The sequence below is a fragment of the Geospiza fortis genome, unplaced genomic scaffold, assembly GCF_000277835.1.
Source record: "Geospiza fortis unplaced genomic scaffold, GeoFor_1.0 scaffold237, whole genome shotgun sequence".
Classification (NCBI taxonomy): domain Eukaryota; kingdom Metazoa; phylum Chordata; class Aves; order Passeriformes; family Thraupidae; genus Geospiza; species Geospiza fortis.
In genome coordinates, this window is record NW_005054319.1 from 4,425,419 (window position 1) to 4,439,529 (window position 14,111).

General features: G+C 39.2%; 1 protein-coding gene across 1 annotated transcript in view; it reads right to left on the reverse strand.

Moving 5' to 3' along the window:
* Positions 1 to 3,782, reverse strand: part of LOC102034338 (putative short-chain dehydrogenase/reductase family 42E member 2) — a 9,400-nt gene extending 5,618 nt beyond the window's left edge. The window contains exons 1-3 of the mRNA XM_005420384.1: positions 3,552 to 3,782; positions 1,382 to 1,477; positions 551 to 611 (exon numbers count right to left, since the gene is read on the reverse strand). Coding sequence (XP_005420441.1) covers positions 551 to 611; positions 1,382 to 1,477; positions 3,552 to 3,782 — 388 coding nt within the window. The remainder of the gene's footprint in view (positions 1 to 550; positions 612 to 1,381; positions 1,478 to 3,551) is intronic.
* Between the last annotated feature and the right edge of the window lie 10,329 nt (positions 3,783 to 14,111).

Consider the following 14,111-nt stretch of genomic DNA (forward strand, 5'->3'; position numbering starts at 1 on the left):
TTGGTATTTACAGTACATTTGGAAAATTTGGAAAATGTTCTTTCTGGAATTGAATATACTGAAAGAGATCTACTGGCATCTTCCAGAGACAGTAGTTAAGAATCTGTGTGTAATAAAAAGGGATCACAGTAAGCAGAAAGCGTGGAAGGTTTTCTGTATTAATGTGATAATGGCTAAATATACTTACACATGTGTGGTGCCTGTTACCAAATGTTTGTGACACAACAAACAGTACAATAGCTCTCATGTTATTTCTATGAGGAAAGAGAATAACACTTCTCCTTTACATAAAGGCAAAAAATAACCAGTACATGGAGGAGAGCTTTAGTTGGACTGCCAAGGAATGAAATCCAGGTTGAAAACCTATCCCCAGTTCAAACCAGTGGCAAATCTACCAGCTTTAATGGGACCTACACACTCAGGTTTACATCATACTCTGACAGGAGGGAGATCATTTTACTGCCTGATCTCCACAGGAAACATCCAGTTAGAAAGTTTTTTTAATTCATTATTTGGATCAGATACAGAAAAAGAAAACCTAGGTACCTACCATCAATTATTATTTTTGTGCCTCCAACATTTATGGATTCAATCTGATCTTTCTTTTGAAGCTAGAAATAGAATTTGCACAAGATTGAATTAATCAAACAAGTCACATTTACAATATGATGGTTACAACTGCCAGATCTAGAATAGCTGAGGTCTTTTTGTGATACATGTTACAGTTCTGTCTGACACAGAGTGATTTCTGACAGTTCTCATTTTTATTGTCTTGTTCAGTGTATGAGCAAAGAAAGTTGAAAAATGAAAGATATAATGCATCCAAAAGGAAATAATAATGCTTCAATATTTTGTCATACCCCAGACAATCTATGATATAGAAACAAGAATTATGGGCAGGGGTGATGCTCCCTGAAAGCTTTCACAAGTTCTTGTTCCATGGCAATCTGTCCTGTTCCTAGAAATAAATTAGTAGGTTCATGATTTTTTTGATAACACCTTCTGTGACTATCACTGTAAATCAGCATAACATATTGATTGTGGTCTGTTTCCTCATGACTGAGTTCACAAGAAGAAAATGCATCAGTTTTAGTTTTAGAGCAATGCTGTCACTCTTCTTCAGATCAGAGAAAAAGGCTACACCTTCTTATCTGAGATCTTTAAACTCTGATCTCATTTTTCTAGAATATTTTGTAGTACATTACTTTCACACTTTGACTTTATTATTTAAGGAATACCTCCCTTATTTCCTGTATGGATGACTTGGCCTTTATAACAACTTCTGACATAAATATTCTAAAATTACATTCTTTGTTACAAGTAGACAGTGTTTTTCTTTCTCAAAAATAACCAAAGAAAAATGTAGGAAAATGGTACTTGCTTGTTCCAGTCCTGACATTCCACATGCAGCTACATGGAAAACACAGTCAACCCCCTCACATGCTTTGAACACCGCTTCATAATCCCTCACATCACCCTGTAAAACAAGAAAAGAATGGATTTTTGACAGGTAGAGCTCCTACATTCTCTGTAGAACTGTATTAACTATGGCTAGTAAGGAAAATCTAAAGGTATTCTGGTCTGTTTTTCACAGACAATTAAATAAAGTATTATGAACAGGCAGAAAAAGCAATGACTAAGAATTTTGCCAGTATTTTGTTGCAAAACAAAGATGACTCTTGTTGGCTTCGATTATAATGCGTATTTTCACACTTAGTCCTGCAGCCTCCAGGCTGGCAAAACTTGTTTGACTTGAATGGGAGCAGCAAGTGCTCGAGGGCAGGAGAATCCAGCCCCAGGGACAATAAATCACAGCAGGAAGGGCTCAGCTGTTTGCCTTGGAATCACCAAATATTTCAAAATATTAGGTATTATATTATTTCCTTCAGTGAAATTGATAGAATAACAGAGAATAATTGACAGAATGATATTAAGAGCTCATCTAACCTGTCTTTAACTCTCAACTTTTTTCTCCTAAGGTTGCCAAAGTATTTCACAAATACAGCTGACTTATCCCTCCCACCCTCAATGCAATGCTACGGGAGCTAACCAGTATAAACAATATTAGCCATCTCCAAATCACTGCTCCAGGCTCAAACCTCTGAAGTCACTTATTAATTCATTTACTAGGACTCCATAGTTCAATTTTCCAGGTAACTCTCCTACACTTTGTAATATTTATTCTTTCTAAACTGATTTACAAAAAACCTGTGTTCTAGAAGATCATTTGTGAGATCTTGAGTCTCCTTTAGAAGATGTAAATTGCCATCAGTCCACAAACTTAAATCAAATTATGTAGACTTATAGCACTAACAAGTCAAGCTTATGGTGTTTGAATGGTTCTTCAGTAATACTTTATCCCTCTTCCATATTCTGTAAAAGGTGTTTATGAAGTTGAACATATAAACATCCTGGGTCAGACAAGATCTGCTTGGCCTGGTATTTTGCTCTCCCCAGAATCATCCATCCCCCTCTGCCTCCCTTCCATCTGCCCCAGAGGAAGATGTAGCCCAAAAGAGAAAACCTTGGGCATTACAATGTCAGCCTGCAGGACCAAGGTCCTGTCATCAAGTTCCCAGTTCTAGCAGGGGTGGCAAATGCTCTGCCAGTAAATGCTCAGAAAAGATCAGCTGAGCAATACCCTGGGTTTAGCCAGAATTTGTGTGACATGACAGGAGCACCCAGAAAGTGCCCCCAGAGCCCAAACCTGAGCACCTGGAGCAGCTGTGAGAGGTACTGGGGAATGTGTCCTCCACACATGGCAGTGAGCTGTCAAGTGCTGGAGACCTCTTGTGTTCTCCCTTTTTTCAAACACAGCAATTCCTTGAATGGTTCAAAATCAAAAAGAATCAGTGCTCATAAATGGGTGCTGCAGGAAGAGCATGAACAGGGCAAGCAAATGTGGTGATTTCCCCAGAGTGCTCTTCAAGTCTTGAAGCATTTTCATTCAGAAAATTTCTTGAGCCTAATTTAATTTCTCTATTCAGCAGTTTCCAATGGAGGTAAATTTTTCTTGAGGCTTTGTACATGCCTTGTACCCACTGCAGGAAAAGCCACATCATTTTGTTTGCACTGAACTGACTCCTCATTCCTGATGGCCCTTCCTTCTTGTTCTGGGACAGTGGACAATGCCACTCACAGCCTGTAGAGCTCTCCCACTCCTGAGTCACCTCTTTCCCAGCCTGGAAATCCCAGAAATCCCAGTTTCCTCAATCATTCTCTGCATGGCAGTCATTTGGCATTTGTGATCCCTGTTATTGCCCTGTCTTGGCTCTCACCTTTTTACTTGAAATAATTCCCCTGAGCAGGAACCTTTGTCCCTTCATTGTTCAGTTTCCCTGGTGCAGAATGGCACCTCCCAGCACAGCATCACTGGTGACACTGGAGACACTGGGACCCTGTTTGCCATCCCTTAATCAGGTACTTATGCATGCAAGGACCTTTTAACACAGCTTCTTCTTGTCCTGAAAGGCTTTTCCATAAATGTTTTAATCAAAGGTCCTTAAGAGGAAGCCTTGGTAATGAGCATTAGACATGTAACTCCAACACACCTTGAAAAAATCCGCTCCGCGTGGAATTTCCCATTTAGGTTTGCGAAGATCAAAGAGCACAACAGCAATTCCTGAGCTGACAAGGGCACATCCCAGATTGTATCCCAGGTAGCCTCCACCTCCTGTCACCATTGTCCTGCTGCTCCTGGGAGCCAGCAGCCCAGCAGGCTCTGTCCCTTGGCTCTCACAGGGTGGGCTGCTGTGGAGCTCTTCTGTGGATCCCTCTGGCATCCCGGCTGCAACAGAAGAGATCTCTTGAAAATTCCTGCATAATGCTTTGAGGTCTGGGTAATTTCAATGACTTTCACATTACAATGCTCCCATACTAGTTTTATTATCTTAGTGTGTTTAAAATGTATAAATTCATCATTTTGGTGATGGGTTTTCTATGTATAATGTTTAATGAGTCTGAATACTTTCATATTCCAAGACTGAGTCTTTTCCTCATATCCCTAAATTTCATATTATATAGAAATGAAATTGCAGGATTTTAAAGCCATTATAATTACCTAACCTTTACAGCTATGATGGCTTTTTTTAATTCTTGGTTTAATCAAACATTTTATCCTTGAAAGCTCATTAACTTTGGATATATTAACACCAAATTGATGTTATCCTACCAGTCAGGAAAATAAACCAAGACTTCAGATGAGGAATATGAGAAAAGATTCATTCTAGTTTTAAAATCAACTTTATTTCACATTTGGGTCTTTAGCAATGATAAAAATTTGTTACTATTTTAAGCTTTTCTGGTTATACATTAAATATATTTAGTTTTCTGTCCAGTTCTCAATAACTTTTGACCATATTGTTCTCAGTAGGGCATTCATAGACAGCTAAACCAACAAGGGGCAGAACAGATAAGCCATCTGCCCTGTGGGTTCATCTAGCTGGAAAAACTGATTAGAATATCATTCTAGGATAACAACTGTATGGGAGTTACCCATCTGTACACCTTGTTCTGTATTGCAAATTAGTTTTTTCAACATTGATCACCTGTCCACAAAATTTAATTTTCCCACACAGAGAGCCCCTGTTGTCCTGATTCCATGCTTGGCCTTTGCACATTGGGATCTAGGATCTTACACCCCCAAACAAAAATCCAGAAGAAATCTGTAATCAGTCGTGTCACCATGAAGTGGGAGCCCAACTGGGTGCCTGCAGCCTATGCAGGAATATGGACCCAATCTCTGCAGATTATTTTGGTTTTCTCACAGTTGGAGAGCTCCTCACATGAGAGGAGCCTCACAGTTAAGTACTCTTTCCTCTCAGCCATTTACACCAGGCTTCAGCAGAGCCCAGGCAGAAATGGGGCAGGGCTGGGAGCTGGCAGCTCTGTCACCTCCAGGTGACAAAAAAATTCTAGAAAAGTAACACAAAATGCAGCCACAGCACACAAAACTATGGATTATTTTAGCCATTGCTTACTTAGTATTTCATAAGTTTGTTTGTGTTATTCTCCTTATTTTATATGTTGGGTTTTAGATTTCAGACACAGGAAAGGACCATATTCTCTGTGCTGTTACATGGTTTTAACACCAAAGTCAGCTCACTCAATTCAGTAAACTGAGCGGCATAACAGTGCAAAGCACAAGCTCCTTAAGTTGAAAAACATCCTAACAATTCAAAAATGAGAAGTAATCCATGTTTCCAAACAAAATTTAAATTACAATTAATGTAATAGAACTAAAACAAGCATGCTGTCCCGTTCAAGCAAGGAAACATAAATTTGTATCTCTAGAGTATGCTATGCAGGAGTCCTAAGCCACATAAAATTATTTTGCCTTCTCTTCCGAGAAAAAGCATCTTTTTATACAGTGTAAGGAGAAGCAAAGTCAAGTTTATCACATATATTACAAAAAGACATTTGAGAAATGGTATCTATTTGAATACTTGTCATTAATATCTCCTTAAGGTTTTAGTAAGCTGGAGGTTGCATACAAAAGTTTAAAGTTTTCTAGAAATCGCTTTCTTAAAAAGCACTAATAGCTTTAGAATATGAATCTGCTCCATGGATTTAGAAAATTGTTTTCAAATTTTGAACATAAGCAATTTTCTTTTTGAAAGTGCTTATTTTCAGAATCAGTAACTTTCTTTTTTCTCTGAATTTATAGGAACTATTCTTATTTATTAATGTATTCTGCGTGATGAGCATAGTCACATCTCATGCAGCACATGCAGTGTGAGTTACTCTTAGCTCCCTTACTGTCATTTCAAATATCAGAAATGTTCTAATTACTTCCCATAAAAAGTTAAAGACAAACACATCAGGTTTTTAAAAACAGCTAAAGAAGTAGTAAGTACCCTTGGTAGAATCCTGCTGTCAGTGTCTCCCAGGCCTTCCTGTCCAGGTAGGAGGGTGAGATGTCTGTGCTGGACAATTCGTGACTCAAGGCATCAGGTGCTCTCAGGCAGACAGAGGAGTTCAGAGTGCTCAGGCCTTTTGCTGTTCCTGCTCCTTTGTAGCTGGTGCTTGGCTGGGAGCCAGAAAAGGGCAAGGCTTAATTGGTACATAATTTACATTCCTTTTCAGGAAAAAAAATTTAATTTTTTTTTTTTAAATTTCACATCAGACCCTTCTTAACCGGATGGTAGCCCTCACTTACCTGGTAAAAGTATAAGACACTGCACAACACAAATAAACCATTGGTACCATCATTCTGTAGATAAACTACTGGAGAAGGAACAAAAATCCTGTCTGGCAGTGCTACTCAGCACCTTCATCCTGACTTTTATATCTCCATCCCCAACCCAATTTTGTATTTGCGGAGGCTTAACTGTAAGCACATGGGTTGTTCTCTGGCTTCCAAGATGACTATGAAGGTAATAAACAACCTTATGCATAACAGAACAGGAAAAGGTGATGTATTTTAATGCATTTTAAATGAATGATGAATTAATGAAATTATTAATAATTATATATGTGCTCTGTCCTAAGATTTTAAAGCACTTTTAAAACATTTGCTTTTGCGAGTTAAACAATGAGAAATCAAAGCCAACATTTTTAAATGGGTGTGTCTAAAATTAAGTCTCAAAACAGTAGTTAAGATGCTAAAGAAACACTCCCACATCTAAATATAAATTACTACAATTTTCAGTGTTTGCATGTTAGAAATATCTCAAGTTCATAGGTAACCAATTGCAATTTAAATGTAATTTAATGTTCATGTGCTGACAAGAACTCAAACTGACACCTAGGCAAAGGTGTTTTCACATAGTGTGTATGTTCTAAAGTCCCTATCATTGGCATTAGAACCAGAATATTGAACCTGTCAAATTAATCTGCACTTCTTGGATTGCTGAGTGAGTGACAAGCTCAGCTCACAGGAAAATCCCCAAGAACACCCAACTGTCTGTTTTGAGCTGTCCACAGCCCTGACAGCTTATACCATTTAATCAATACATAAAGTGCCCATTCAATCCCTGAACTATTCCAGAACTCCTTCACAAGTCAAAGCAGCTTGTCAGCTTATCCAAAGGATATCAATCCCTCACTCTACAGTGAAATTTAACAAAGAGCATTTTAACTTGGCCTTGGTTTCCACCTTGGCAAGAAGGGGACACCTCAGAGTTTTCAGAACTGTTATTTTGTATCTGTCCTGTTATGCTTATTTTCTTACCTTTAGTAAAGAAGGATGATAATATTTTATTCAATGCATCCTGCTAAGCATTTCTGCAAGAAACAGAAGCTAAAGTTACAAGGAGGAAAGCTGCTGCATTAAGATTGGAGCTTGCTTTTGGTCTTGAATCACAACTCTTTACTTCCTTTTTTTACTTTTTCTCCTGTGACCATTCATAGTTCACGTAGGCACATAGAAACAACCAAAACATCCAGTACTTATAGCAGATGACTGTAAAATACAACAGGAAGGTGTCAGGGAGTTTGTCCATTTATTTACATGGAAGAGATCCACATTTCTGAAATGTTGTTTGGCTTATCAAAATGTTACTCACATCCAGACTGTAAAGTGGTGTTGAAATGTAATTGCAGTGTTTCATAGAGGCACCCACTGTGCTTACACAAGTTCATTTCTAATCACATGCTGCCAGAGCCAAGCCTGAATTGAGTAAGGAGCATTTGGCATAAGACAGACAAGACAATCTCTGTCCCCAGCATGCAAAGCCTGGTCCCTGTGCTGGCTCTGAGCACTGCTGGGTACTGGGCTCCAGAGGGGTTCAAACCACAGAAGGCAGAAGTGTGAGACCAGGTCTGTGTCCTGGGCACTGTGAATTCACAGCTCTGCACTCCCAGGCCACAGAAGAGGAGCTGTGCTCCAGCTGTGGGGTAACCTGAAGCATGGTTTTCAAGTGTGGAGGATCCTGTGCAGAAAGGAGCCTTTAACAGAATAACCAGAGCATGAGGAGCTCAGCAGAGGCGTGAGTGAAGATGCCAGTGGGTATTTGGTGTGAGTCACAGGCAGGATGGGATGTTCTGGAGTGCCCAAGGGCAGAGGAATAGCAGAAAATCAGAAGAGACTAAGCTCTCTCTTAAACCTACTCAAGGACAGGGTTTTGCTGAAATTCCTGCCATACAAAAGATACCCTCTCTTACCTGACTTACTAAAAATTTCTGCATCTAAGACCTAAATTAGTAGAGTTGTCCAAGCTTGCTGTGTTTGAGCACCTGCTCATGCACTTGTTCACATGCAGATGCCCATCAGAGCTGCTGACACAGCCTGTGAACTCAGAGTGGTGAGACTCGTTTGGACACAGTGCTGAGTCCCTCTGCAGCCCCAGAGAAGTCTGGGCAGAGCTGTTGTAGGGTGTGAGTACTTTTGACTAAGGGAACTTATCTCTTTGTGACTACAAAAACAACCACCCTCATAACAAGGATGTCTAAAACAGCAGAGAGCTGAGGGAAGTGACACAGTAAGATATTCACTCTTTATGTGACAGAGGACAGAAAATGTTAAAAGCATTTAAATCAGGTATTGCAATGTTAATGGAAGAGAAAAAGAGTAGAGCTCTCCTCTATGTCCAGCTGTGCTTAGAATTTTTAGTCAAAAAGATTAATCATGGGATCTGACTTTGGGAAAGGAAACTTCAGAATATTTTTCATATAACCAATTGCTAAATATGGGTACATATCAAACATTTTAAGGCATGAAGTCATCCTTTAAAAAGTTTACCAACACAATATTGATACAACAACAACAAATGCAAAGTAAAACCCAAACTGTTATGACAACACAACATTCTTCACATTCCTTGCTAAGTTAAAGGAGTAAGATACAGAGGCAAAGCAACTTACCCATGCCATGCTCCAAGTCCAGGCCAGAAGGGAAAGGAAGATGCAGATCCTTATTCCTTGCTGCAAAGCTAAGAGATCAGGTTCTTCTTAAATCCCTCCATTCTTCATTAACATACATAAATATTCTCACTCTATCCTTCCTTTTTCCTGTTTCTTTGTGTATTTGTGTTACAGTTCTGCATATTTCACTGTTTCCTCATGGAAGGAATAAAGCACACATAGATACAGCCTTGGAATGTGCCCCATAAAATGCTTTTCCAATGACTTTCTTCTCATTTCCTTTGCATTCGTGGTTACTTTGCATGTTACACAGATTGATTTACAGGTCAAATGAAATGATAACTCTGAGCCTGCATTGCCAAGTCAGGATGGAATTACAGGAAGAAACAAAGCAACATCTCACAGCAGCAACCAACATCCCCGTATCAGCCCTTGGGTCTTGTTAAAGAAGACAGTTCATGCAATATTTGAAGGGAAGGAATACAAATGCATCATAAATAAAAATACTGTGTTACATTGTACTGAATAAAGGCACATTTCTATACAATTAGCAGGGATCACAGCTTGGTTTGCTACACATGGGAATCACAGAGACAACAAAAGTGTCAAACAAACTATACAAATGCATGTTTGAAAGAAATGATAACACCAATTCCAACAGGTTTGTTATTTGCTACTTTTTACTCTATTTAGAAAAGCCTTGGTACCACATTAGGAGTGGCCACGGTGACAGAGCAGCCCATGTCACTGAAAGGAGATAAACTTGTGGCTTACAAGGTCTGCCGAAGCTACTTATCAAATTCTGGGTAGAATTTAAGATTCTAACTGATGAACTCTCATGTGATACAAGTCAGAGATTGTCAGACTCCTTATAAATTACTTCTGCCAGCACATTCACTATCTCAAACCTAAATTATCATTATTGTAACAGAGATAGGGAAGAAAAAGGGTATTTTCCAATGCTGGCAAATTTCTGGAATTGCATTTTCCCTTCTTCCTCTCTCTTCCTATTACTTATTTATTTAGTTAAACAAATCAGCAAGCAAGTATCTCCTAAGCATCTGTTTGAGATGGTTTCACAAAGGACCAAAGTTCAATGGAATGAAATATACATCTGATATACATCTGATTTAGATGCAGTGAAGTGATTCCATGAAAATTCCAGTGACTTAGTTGTATTAACACATTTGGGTGCCTAAAGTCTTGGAAGTTTGTAGTTACAAATCTAGATAAATGCTGACAGTAGCAACACGTTTATAAGGCACAGAGAAATTCTTACTGAACAGAATTCTGAAGGACACTACACACAGAGCCATTACCTTCCTTTGAAGCAGCATCAACTGCTGGGGGTGACACAAATTCAGGCATATTTGGATGGAGGAATTTGTCACTATGCCAAGCTTTCCTTCTCCTGGAAGCTGTCTCCTGAAGCAGCTGTGGCTGAACCATGCACAAAGGAGTTCCTGAACTGCCAGTCCTTGCTAAGGGTTATCAACATCTGCACCAGTTAAACCTAGCTCAGCAGCTGCAAACTGGAAATTGTGGCAGCACATGAGCTGCTCCACACAGGAGTTCCCAGCTCCTGCTGGGAAAGCAGCACTCTCCTGAAGGGGGCTGCACACACACTGGAGGTAGCAACTGGTTCAGCCATTTGTGTTTAATTCACTGCTCACAAATCAGCATATTCAGTGAGTCACAGCAATGACATGAGTTACAAACTGGCTGGCAGAAAAATATGCATTTGGTCAATTATAGAACTACTCTTTTATTATGTGTTGAATACAGTGGGCTGCATTCCAGCAAGCACAGAGCAGGAAAGCAAATGAGACAGAGCTGACAGAGCCACACTGCAGCCACTGACTGTTACTCAGGTCAGCCCCACTGAGGAATCTCCTGAAAATGCCCTCCTGGCTGAGCAGGCAGGATGGGAATTTCCAGATAGGTAGCAAGGAGATGGAATCTGTATTTTAAAGGAAGGAGCTGCTCTGAGGAGGTAGCAGGGCTTGACCAGCCTGTGAGCCCACAAGGCTTTGGCTGCACAGGCTGAACACACAAAAGAAGGGAACTTGGATGGGGTGTGATGGCTCAGTACTGGCATCCCTGACTATTTTACAGCTTCTGTGCTTACACAGATTCTAATATCAACATTTGCTCCTTACTTTTCATTGAATTTTCTTGAACAGGAGGCTCAGAAGCCCTTGGCTCACAGCACTGGCAAGGAGAAGGCTCCAGAGTTCCCAACATCTGCCTGGAGTGTGAGCTCATGCTCAGGAGAAGCAGAGGAACGTGCTGTGCTCTGCCCAGAAACAAACAACCAGTGCAAGCCAAAACAAACAGCTTAATGAGTATTAATTAACAGATGAGTATTAATGGAGGCTGCCCCAAACTGGGGTTAGAGATCCACTGACAATCAGCCAATGGACACACTGTGTAAATGCAATTGTTTTGAGAGAGTAAAACCTCTGAACACCAAATATTGTAGAGGGGGGAAGGCTCTAAGTACGAGCTTTGACAATTGCAGTCACACAATATTCTGATGCTTATCCACATTTGCAAAATCCAACATGTTCTTACTTTGCAAAGAGCCTTCTGATGCCATTTAACACATCTGCTTAAGTGTGTTTCCTTTTGAGTTCTTTTAAAGTACTTTTATAGGAATATAAGACTGTGCTACAGAACTGTGACATTTCTTAAATCCTCCAAGAAACAGATAAGAAACCCTTTTTGGCAATGCAGAAAGCTCATTCTTTCTACCTGGATTTACTGTTTTAACATTTCTGTTAGTAGAAATCCTCATTTTATCAGTGATCATCATCTATACCCCAAACAGAAATGTAACCATTTACAATTAACATTTTTCATATCAAATCATCTCAGCAGTTACACACATCCACAAATAAAATCACAGAAAGTGATGCACAGCACAAAGCACCAGTTCAACTGCAGCATTCTAGGAAAGGCTGGAGTCATCTGGTTCAGAGCATACAACACTAAACAGATACATTTATGATAGAAGGAATTTTTAATTCTTTATAGAGACAAAAGAGATAAAAGGGACAGAAAAGACACAATCTCCCATATCACAGCATATCCAGTGGCACACAAGAGAAGCAAATGGCTCCTGAATAAATGCAGATCAAGTATCTTAATCCTGAAGTATGAATCCATTTTTATTATATTACACATATGAAACACCTGAGATGAATCTCTAACCCTCTAAAAGACAACAGTGAACATCTACAAAATACTAGTGAGCTGTCATTACAGAAATCAGTAAAAAACAATTATATTTCACAAATCAACTGATACTGGCAAACATATTTTGAATCTTTCTAGACAGAAAATATATAAGAACAGAATTGCTCAAAAGATAGGCAGTGTCTGGTTATAAAAACACAACCAGGCTACATCAGCAACAGGGTATTACTTTCTTGCATGTCTCATCATTTCTGAATCATCAGCTTTAAACTTTTCTTTACTGCCAACACAAAAAGCAAAGAGTCAAAATAATTATTAGCAAAACTTCTCTATGTAAAAACATGAATTAAAAACTTTGTTTTCTGCACTAAGGTTATTTCTTGGACTTCCTATGCAAAACCAGCATAAAGAATTCTCTTCCTAACATCACAGCCATCTGTCCCATCTGTTAGGGATAATAAGCACCAGTAAAAAATTCTCAAACCAACAGACAAAAAAGGCAATTTAGACATACCAGCAACTAACTGAAGAAATTATTAATACAATGCAGTAAAGGAGAAACAAAAGTTGTGATCCTGTATCACTACTGATACATACACTTTTAAAATTTCTATTACCTATACTGAAAACTATCCTCTAACTTTGTAGAGTTCAGGGCTTGATTTTCTTCAAATCCTGCAAAATCTGAAAGTGGAGTCAGTGCAGAACTTATCTGCAACTTCTTGACTTATCAGCTGTTGTGACAACAACAAAGGAAAAAATCATCTTCCTTTCTGCTTGCAGCTGGAAGGTGTGAACACACTTTGAAAAGAAGCAGGTGAATAGTATGATTCCAAACCTCTTCATCATCTTTTCTTCATCTAAAATTTAATCCTACAAGTGAAGCACATGAATACTTTAAAAAATACAACTCAAAATATATTAAAGGGGCTCTAAGTCACCATTGACAAAACAGTAATGGAAAACCAATACAACTGAAACTGAAAGTAATAAAGTTTCCTTACTTACATGTTTAATGGGGCTACAGTGCTATGCCCTTTCTGGAGAATTTTAACAGGAATGCTTTCCTTACACTTCACCAGCAATACAGTTTTCCTTGCTGAGATACAGAGATAGTTGTGGAACATCAGCCTTATCTCTGCATGCCTGTAACAACTTCCTTGCTCCTCTAGGATGGTTTTACATCTGCTCCCTCTCCAAGCATCTCTTGTGAGGGATCAGCCCTTAAATGCTGAATTCTGTGGACTCAGACACACTCAGACATACTCACACCCACACTTGCACACCAGGCTCCAGGTTCCACTCTCCCTGAACCAGGCATTCTTAGCCAGCAGGTCAGACTGGATTTTTTTCTATTCCCATTTGAATGACTGGGCAATGGTTTTGAACCAAAATACAAACTACAGCTATAGAAACAAGGATTTAAAAAAACCCAGTCTTGCTCTGTATCTGCCTTACCCAAGTCCTTGATGAATATCTTGGCAGGCCAACATTCCCTAGTGCAACTCTGCAGTTGTCTGTGTCCATTGTTTCCCCTCAAACAGCTCTGTGACAAATGCTTCTGTCTTATTTAACCCTGAGAAAGTACTTCCACCCAGCAATTTCTCTTTTCCTGTGGTTTTTACTTTGCCAATTTAAAGCAGCAGGTTGGCTCTGGGAGAGGTTCAGTTTGCCCAGCTGCCTCTCCCACCACTCTAGTGACAGTCCCATGTTTGCTGAGGATGTCTTTGGTATTAGTGGGGACACTTTCCAGTCAGTCTGGTTCATTTAATGGATAAATCACACAGCAATTGTTATTACACCTGGCTCTAACCCTCTAATGTGCTTAACTGATTGCTAGACCATGAGTAACTACAAATACACATCTGCCTTGCTCTTTTCACCCCCAACAGTTCTCTTTGAACTCTTCTTTGGTTATATGGGGTTTTACTGTGGACTATCTCAGCTAAGAACTAAAATCACTACAAATATTTCCAATTTTGAAAAAAGTCACTGCTAGAAATGAATAAATTTAATAAAATATTACCCTCCTACTGAAATACACAAACTATAAACTATACATAAACTATGATGTAAATGTGGTAACTGTTTACCTGAACACTTTTGGAAGC